The following is a 9,443-nucleotide window of genomic DNA, read 5'->3' on the forward strand; positions in this document are numbered from 1 at the left end:
ATAGCATCAATGTTTTATCCCTAGTGGCAACAGCACAACACAACCTTAGAACTTTCATCCTTTGTCCCGGTGTCAATGCGAGGCATGAACCCACTATCGAGCATAAGTACTCCCTCTTGGAGTTACAAGCATCTACTTGGCCAGAGCATCTACTAGTAACGGAAAGCATGCAAGATCATAAACAACACGTAGATATAACTTTGATAATCAACATAACAAGTATTCTCTATTCATCGGATCCCAACAAACGCAAGATATAGAATTACAGATAGATGATCTTGATCATGTTAGGCAGCTCACAAGATTCGACAATGATAGCACAATGGGGAGAAGACAACCATCTAGCTACTGCTATGGACCCATAGTCCAGGGGTAGACTACTCATACATCACACCGGAGGCGACCATGGCGGCGTAGAGTCCTCCGGGAGATGATTCCCCTCTCCGGCAGGGTGCCGGAGGCGATCTCCTGGATCCCCCGAGATGGGATCGGCGTTGGCGGCGTCTCTGGAAGGTTTTCCGTATCGTGGCTCTCGGTACTGGGGGTTTCGTCACGGAGGCTTTAAGTAGGCGGAAGGGTAGGTCAAGAGGCGGCGCGAGGGGCCCAGACCATAGGCCGGCGCGGCCAGGGGTTGGGCCGCGCCGCCCTAGGGTTTGGCCACCCCGTGGCCCCTCTTCGTTTCGTCTTCGGACTTCTGGAAGCTTCGTGGAAAAATAGGCCCCTAGGCGTTGATTTCGTCCAATTCCGAGAATATTTCCTTACTAGGATTTCTGAAACCAAAAACAGCAGAAACAAAGAATCGGCACTTCGGCATCTTGTTAATAGGTTAGTTCCAGAAAATGCACGAATATGACATAAAGTGTGCATAAAACATGTAGATAACATCAATAATGTGGCATGGAACATAAGAAATTATCGATACGTCGGAGACGTATCAGCTGCCGCCGGGGAGATTGCCGCCACCGAGCAACACCACGGGTCCCGCCGCGCCACCTCGAGGAGCTAGTCCACCGCTGCCTGAGGCTCGAGGTCTCGTTCTCAGATGGCGGTTTGCGGGACGGGGAGCGGATGCGGTGGGATGGGGAGCTGTTGTGGGAGATTCGAGTTCTTCCGTGACTCCCGCCCCGACACTCGACCGCTGCCGCCGCCTCCCCTCCCCTTCCGTCCACCCCATGCTCCGCCGCCTCCCTGCCACGCAGATCTCCTGACGCGGCCATGCCGCAGCTGGACGATGCCATCGCCGGCGACGAGCGAGGGCGGAGGTCGCATGCTGGGTTGGATGGTCGAGGGAGGCAGGCCGCTCGGGTGGGTGGTCAGGGGAGGCATGTCGCTTTTTGTTGGATGGGCGCGTGGGGAAGAAGAGGGTTCGTTGGTAGTAGATAAGCCAGAACACACACATGTGAACACCTAACGGGCAAACTTAACACTGTTAGACACGTGTTGATCTCTGGACGCGTGCTCACGTACCCATCTGATCACCAGGCTTCTTCCGCTCTGACTAACCTGACTTGAGTCTATCACTATCACACTTAACTTCTGTTTCAACTATTTATATTTCATTTTATCTTAATGTGAAACATTCCATACATAAATCAGTCATGATAAAATTGGCAATTATTTTGAAAGTTTTCCTAACCCTTTGTCGCCTACGAATTAACTATGGGTCGACATTGAGAATGTATCAAATTTTTGGATTCGTAAAAGACTCACCAATTTTTTTTCAACTCTTAGATATAAGCACAACAAGTGTTACCCGGCTGCCCAAATTATTAGAACATGATGGATTTTTTAAAATAGTTTCTGAATGTCTTTGTAAAATCATCAGTGAATAAGTTAATATTCTCAGTCACCTGAGACAATACTACATATGTTTGTTCTAGCTTAACCAGGAAAATCCAAATGGAGGTCGATTTATAAAGATCCCTTATTTTTAATAAAATCAAAATAAATCAGGCTTGTTGTCAATCATATATACTCCCGCATTCTTATGAAAGTTGTCTGAGATTTATCTAGATTCGGATGTATCTAGACACTAAATAGTATCTAGATATATTTAATTTTTGATAAATCTCAGACAAGTTTCATGAGACAAGGGGAGTACTAAAATCATACAAAGTCACAATGCAAAATACTTAATATTCTAGGTTACATAATAATTCCAAAAGTGTTTTGCTAGATGTTTTCTTTTTTGCCAGATAGGTGAATAGTATTCAAACACATAAAATTTGCTAGAAGTTTTCATTTTTTGTGTTGTAAAAAAAAATGCAAAGAACTTTGCAATGAAATTTTGCATATTTGTGGAATGCATATTTCACTAAATTCATGTTTTTAAGATTTTCGTAAAATCATAAACATGTTTTTTTATTTATTTTTGGAAATTAAAGGCTCCCTGGAGCTTGTCATACATTTATCCGCTCTTTCAAAGCTTATAAGAAGATGGGATCATGGGGTCATTGAAATGATTAAATCTACATAAACATAATTGTAAAAATAACTAAAAATTATTAATTCTCTTTTTTTGCAGGTTCAAGAGTACTTTTAAAAATTATTAATTCAATTGAGGACAGTCATGCACCATGACCTCCGCAAGCACCGAAGGGCGAATGCCTGGGGGAGAAATCATTGTTTTCTCTTTTTTTTCTTCCTGGCGATCTGAAGGAGCTAGCAGTCTACTGTAACTTAGCCGCCAGCCGCCCTAATAGAATCATTTTCTTCTTAAAAATCAGTACCATAAAGAACAAGGAGAAGAATGCACATCAAGGCTCTGAAGGTCCAGCGCATCAAGGCTCTGAAGGTCCAGCGCACATGAGCAACAACTATATCATCAACGATGACAACCATAGATTGAAAGAGACTGATCTGGAACCACGCCAACGAACATGAAAATCGTCTAGATCCTAAGATATTCGTCAAACACACGACCAGTGGTGGACACAAGAAAGAATTGGAGGGGGGACACACCTCAACTGTTTTTTTGCATATTAAAGTAATGAACAATATACAAGACAAATTCGTTGTAAACATTGAAGTTCAATACATATATCAAATGTGCACAAAGCACGATTATACAATACAAATAGTTCAAAACATTAAAAAAAGTCTTACATGATAGAATATAGCATAAATACAAAATTTCATCATTTCTTCAATCTACGGTTTCGCATTGCCATGAAAGTTTCAACACAATTGAAAAAGTAGCGCAATTTGGCTATTCCTCTTCATTTCTACATAATTAAAACATTCAAACATTACCAATTTAGCAATTTTATGTGCTCTTCATCATTATAAGATTTAACATACACCGAATAGAATAAATAGACACATGTAAAGATAGCAGTTCATATGAAAATAGCGGAAATGATGTACAGAGAGCAGTTCATATAACATAATAGCGGAATAGGGCCTCACTTTTGGTCACGGTCTCGGTGGAAAAATCAGGGGCGTCGCTCGGCGTTCAGTGCTACGGCCGGCGGCCGGCAGGCAGCGCGACACTGCGGCAGTAAGGGCAAACCTGCAGAGGGCGGGCCATGGGCGGACGCAGCTGGTGCGGGCGAGCGCCGGACTAGGCAAAGACGTAGGCTCGCAGAGTCGACGTCGGGTGGGGCCGGCGGCAGCGTAGGCGCCGGGCGGTTGGGGCGTGGGGAATCGCGGGTGCCGAGTGCAACGCGTCCTAACCTCGATTCCTTCAGGATGGGCTCCGGTCCGGGCTAATCGGGCCTTTCTTTATTTTACCCATGGGGTATAAGTTTGGGCTGGCAGAATTTCTGGGTGGGCCACGGCCCCCGACCCCACTGCGTCCGCCCATGCACACTACTCCAGAAGCAAAAATTGGATGTGAGGACCTTATTCTAACTTCAGGGTGTATCCATTACTTCACCATTTCGATTTTTTTAAACAAGCTAAACAAAGAACGAAAACCCTCCTCCCTCAAAAATAAAAGAACGAAAACCCTCCCGTTAATAAGATGTCGTGGTCCACCACCACTCTAAAAACCCTAAAATCACTAAAAAACGGAGCGAGCCGATGGCGTCACAGCCTCACAGGCGATGGGGATGCGACACTAGATGGGCTTTACAAGCCGATGCCAATCGTCTCTCTTTAGCCCCGTACCGGTTCGTAAGACTTCAGAACTTACTCTAAGCTGTTTTTTTTTTTGGAGGAATATATATTTCTATATATTGATGTAGAGTTGTCTCTACGTCATAACAGCCAGAAGAGTTACAGGGGGTTGAGGTAGAATTTACAAACCAGGTTGAGTACTGGGGGTTAAGGAAAAAAGAAGTGAAAAAGAACTCTAAGCTGTGAAGATGATCACTCAACGGAAAAAGAATGAAAAGAGATTTAAAAAAGACGTTACTACTAAGCCTGGTTTGCAGGATTGGTTTTCCATCGATGCCTACTCTGGCACCTCGCGCGAGAACGAGATTTTTTGCACAAGGAGGCAAAAACTGATGTGACTAATTTGGCTAGAGCGAAAATCATGGACCGGCTATTCCCTGCCCTCACAAGTTAGAAGTGGATGTACGTTAATTTGCTCTCCCTTTCGTTTTCCATTTTCACCGAGTACTTTGACCAAATGGATGAATGGTTTTTTCGTCGGGTAAATATTGTTAGATACTTTCATCATTTATTATCATGATATATCACCAAAATGTCTTAAAATGTGTGATGTTACTATTTATGTTACTCCCACTATGAGTAGTCTTAGATAGTTAGATACATGAAACCTCTTCGAACGATTTTTCATACGGATAACACCTCGTTTCGCTCGAGCACGCGTTAGCTGTGACTCGAACATGCTAACCCAGGTGTGCTGGCTCAACATATTCCACAGTCTCTGACCACCAAAAAAGTAGCACTTGGTTCTCAGCATGTTGCAACTAGGGATGGAAAAAAGAGACTCTTCAGCGGTTCCTACGTCTTTTTTTTTTTCATTTGATGGATTCAGCAGAACGTCCAGTTAGACGCCTCTGGATTGGACACAGCCTACTGCTTACTGGGCCTTGCCCAAATTAAAGTCATGTCAGTACCACTAGTTTCAAAATATGCTCTTGGTATATTTTGTAGTAATGATCATTTACATTAAAATTAGTTTTTTTGTAGTTCAAAAATAATATTATTATACATAAATATGATACTCATATTCATATAAATCAAATACTTGGTTCATATATATCAAAGAAAGTGTTCATGTATATTAAAGCGTTGAAATAAAAAAGGAAACACGAAGTTAAAATGAAGAAAAAATATTTATGAAGGAAAGACTAGTATTTCAAAAAAATATGTATTTGTTGAAGAGGAAACACATAAAATTAAAATATAAATTTCGTATATTGAAAAATAGAAACATAAAGTAAAAAAACAAGTAGAGAGAAGGAAAAAATAAAAGAAAAGGCGAAACCCAAAAAACAAACGGAAGGAAGAATGAAAGAAAATGAAAAAAAAGAATCTGTTTGGTTTGGGCCTCCCAAAATGACCAACCAACGGAAATTATCAGTATCCGTAAATTGCACTTGTTTTGGCGAAAAAAGTGGTGGTCTGACCATGGCGCGGTTCATATATGCCGACCAGGTCGGCACCTGCATCGCGCCGTACAACCCTGCGCGTGGTGTGGGCTGGCCCGGTTAGACATACATTTTTTCCTTTTTTCTCTCTTTTTCTTTTCTTTTTTGTTTTCTTTCTTCTTTTCAATTATTTTATGTTTTCATTTTCGGCGTTTCCTTTTTGTTTTCTCGTTTTATTTTTCTTTTATATTTTTTCGAAAATTCAAAAATTTTCAAGTTTAAAACAATGTTTAAACTAAAAAATGTTCATGTTCGAAATTTGAACGAATTTCAAAATGTAAGCAAAATTTTAATTTCGAACGAATTTCCAAATTTGAACGAATTTCAAAATTTGAACATAATTTTGAATTCTGAACGATTGGAAATTTGAACGAATTTTGTATTTTCGAACGATTTTCAAATTCTGAACAAACTTAAAATCGAACATTTTAAAATAAATAGACATAAAATTTTAAATGAAATTTGAAAACATAAAAGAGAAACTAAAAAAATGCTAAATAGAACAATAAACAGAAAAAGCAAGAACGGAAAAGAAAAGGTAGAGGTTTACCTGATGGGTTGGCCGCGGCCCAGTTAACAGCCGCTGGGTCTAGGGGTGTGCGGCACCCCGTACGTGTCGACCCGGTCGGCATATAGCAGCTCCTTGACCATGGCCTTAGGGATTTATTGTTGGGATTTGGGATTTGTGAGTTCGGTAGCCCATGTTTGACACTTGACACTGAGTTCGGGTTTGTTATATTATGGGGCCTTGGGTTCTAGTTTTCTCCCAGGCCGCGAAATCTCAGGATCAATGTTGGCTTACTTCGTCAATATTTTTCCTCTCTACAAAAAAAGTACATAGGCACGAGTTAAAAAAAAGTACATAGGCACGAGTTGAAAATAAAGTACATAGGCACGAGTTCAAAGAAAGTACATAGGCATTATATGTTTACAATATTGTTGATGGTTGAGATAACATGCTTCCGAATTTTGTCAAAGATAACAAATTATGTCTGGTATACCATATGTGTCCATATGGATCGAGTTCACATATTTTTAACGTTAAGTCACGAATATTCATCTTCCCAATGTGACGGTGAAAAATAGATCGAATCAGCAATGATCTATTGAGCAACACGAAGGAAAAAAAAAAGGCATTCCTCTTCATCAGCGATGGAGCTCATAGATACATGCAACAATTGTGCTTTCCCATTCGTTGTGTTGAATAACTTGCAATTTCCCAGCGTTGGATATTCCAGAACCATGAATTTACATGGTTTTTTTATTATTAATGATCATATGATCCTCATAATAACTAGGCGGGCACGGGCTGATTACTAGTTTATTCTCAATTGGTAAATTTCTCTTTCTGGAATGCAAGTAAAATGGTCCCAGTTGCATAGGCTTCTCGATCGGCATCAATACGTCTTGCAGTTGCATCATCGTTTTGCATCGATCACGCATCTGATTCTGCAGGCCTCACCTTGCCGATCCTAAGGTAGATGGGGTACCTGACTGTCTTGACCTCGTCGCGGTCGCCGCCCCACGCCGCCGCGAAATCCTTGACAGTCTCCTCGTCGAGCATCTCGACGCCCTTCTCCTTGGCCGTCTGGTACGCGGACCAGGAAGTGATGTAGGTGAGGTAGTCGCCGAGGTCCATGCGGCGCTCGGTGGAGAACTCGAACGGCCCCGTGTGCGCCTCCCCCTCGACGGGGTCGAACGGGAAGTCGACGCTGCGGTATTCGTCGTCGACCATCTTGCGGTTGGGCGCCCAGTGCGGCTGCGATGCGGTGTAGAGGCGCCAGAAGACGGCGTCGACGGCGGCGCCGACGCGGGGCTCGGTGTAGCACCAGGCGGCGAGGACCCCGTGCGGCGCCGGGCGCAGGACGGAGCGGGCCTGCGCGTAGAAGCGCGGCAGGTCGAGCCAGTGGAAGGCCTGCGCGACGGTGACGACGTCGACGGAGCCCGGCGGCGCGACGTCCGCGTGGAGGCGCTCCAGGGGCAGGTCCGGCGGGGTGTGGACGTAGCGAGTGTTGGGGAGGCGCGGCGCGTAGGAGAGCTGCTGCGCGCTCGTGTCCGTGCCCACCACGTTCTTGTACAGCTTCGCTAGCTGCAGGCCGGCGACGAGACCAGGACAAGTCAGTTGATGCTACTACTAAATTAATGCTGCACAAAGTCTACAATGGTGATGCTGATTGAATGGCTGAAACGAAGCCAGAGGCGGAGAAAGGATCAAGGGAAAGTGACATTCGGATAAAAAGGTGCAAGATCACTTTTGTAATTTGCTGGAGAATGGAGATGGACATGGATTAGTACTGAAAGAAGACGCAATCCTGCAAAGGAAACTCGAGAAGAATAGAGGGAGGGGAAAGCTCACCGAGGCTGCGGCCTGACCGCTGCCGGTGCCGACGTCCCACGCCAGGTCATGACGGGGCGTCTTGGAGGCGATGAACTCGAAGAGCTCCGTCGGGTAGGCCGGCCGGGTCGCCGCATACTGCTTCGCCTGGTTCAGGAACAGATTCGCCATCTCCCTCACTTGCACGTCTGAATTCTTTTTGCTAGAATACCTTGTGCGTCTGAAATCTGAATTGGTGGCTTGTGTTTGGTCGGGTTGAAGATAGAAGATGACCGACTACACGTACTTATAGAGAGCTTGAGCAGCCACGTGCTGCGGCGGAGACGATAGTTCTTCGCAAGTACCCGCAGCCCATCTTCACCTGAGCCAGGTTCTTTCTGCGGATGGGCCAACCAGAACCAGCAGAGAATGTCATACTTTCTTCCCAAGCTTCCATTCTTGGCACACAAGCAGAACGTGCTTCCGTAAGGGCATCTCCAACCGGCTGACTCAAACGGACCGCTGGGCCGTCCGTTTTGGGCCGTTTGGGTGGCCAAGCGGACACCCGGACAGCGGCCCGCGTCCGCGTGTCCGTTTGGGTCGCGCGCTGCGCCCAACGCGCGGACGCAGCGCAAAAAACTTACAAACAGGAAAACAAACAAAAGTACGAATTTAAACGAAATTATATTAAACATATGCCCTATTTTGGGCAAATTTGTACATAGCCCTATTTTGGGCAAATAGAACTAACAAAAGAAGCCCCTATATGGGCTTTTAAATTTAAACTAAAATTTAAACATAAATTAAAAACCCTCTAGGGTTTGGTCGGCGGCGCGGTGGCCGCCGGTGCGCCGCCTAGCCCCTGTGGGCGTCGTCGGCGACGTCGTCGACGTCCCCGGCGGCGAGGCACCGTTGTGGCTCGACCGCGCCGGGGACTCCGGCGAGGAGACCACGGGGGCTCCTCCCACGGCGAGTGGGGGTCCGGAGCCACCCGCGCCGCGTCCTCCCGGAGGCGCTGCCGCCTCTGCCGGCGGCGGCGCACGGCCTCTGGCGCCGCCTCCAGCCGGCGGCTTTGTCCTCCCGGCGGCGCTGCTCGTCGGCGCGGCGCTTGGCCTCCTCCCGCCGCGCCGCCTCCTCCTCCTCCTCCCGTCGCGCGCGGAGGGCCTGGGCGTAGAGCTCCCAGCCCTCCGCCTCCTCCACCTCCCGCCGCGCCGCCTCCTCCATTTCGGAGGTGCGAATGGCCGCATGGAGCTGCGGCCATTTCGCCTCCTCCTCCGCCGCCGAGATGATCGGGCGGCGCGGAGGTCCGGGTCCTCCTCCGAGGACTCCGGCTTGGGCTCGATGAGGAGAGGCGGCGGTTGCGGCAATGCCGCACCGCCGCGGGCGGCCTCTCCGATGTGGAGGCTGCCGCGGTTCCCTCCGGCCCGCAGCGCCGGCGGCCGACGCCGACTGGCCTCGTCGTCATTGGCTCCGGGAGCGAACCGTCGCTTCGGGGCCATGGCGGCGGTTTTGCTCGGGGAGTGGAGTGGGGACTGGAGTGGAGGGCCAGATCCCCTCCAGTCCCC

At 46.8% G+C, this 9,443-nt stretch overlaps 1 protein-coding gene across 1 annotated transcript; it reads right to left on the minus strand.

Annotated features, from left to right (window-relative positions):
- Window positions 1-6,688: 6,688 nt before the first annotated feature.
- On the minus strand, window positions 6,689-8,267 carry LOC127294332 (uncharacterized). The gene is made up of 2 exons (XM_051324131.2): window positions 7,921-8,267; window positions 6,689-7,653 (listed from the first exon to the last, which is right to left on the minus strand). The coding sequence occupies exons 1-2, from the start codon at window positions 8,068-8,070 to the stop codon at window positions 7,000-7,002; spliced, it is 804 nt and encodes a 267-aa protein (XP_051180091.1). The 5' UTR covers window positions 8,071-8,267; the 3' UTR covers window positions 6,689-6,999.
- Window positions 8,268-9,443: the final 1,176 nt, after the last annotated feature.

This window comes from Lolium perenne, chromosome 4 (assembly GCF_019359855.2).
Source record: "Lolium perenne isolate Kyuss_39 chromosome 4, Kyuss_2.0, whole genome shotgun sequence".
In the NCBI taxonomy this organism is placed as follows: Eukaryota; Viridiplantae; Streptophyta; class Magnoliopsida; order Poales; family Poaceae; genus Lolium; species Lolium perenne.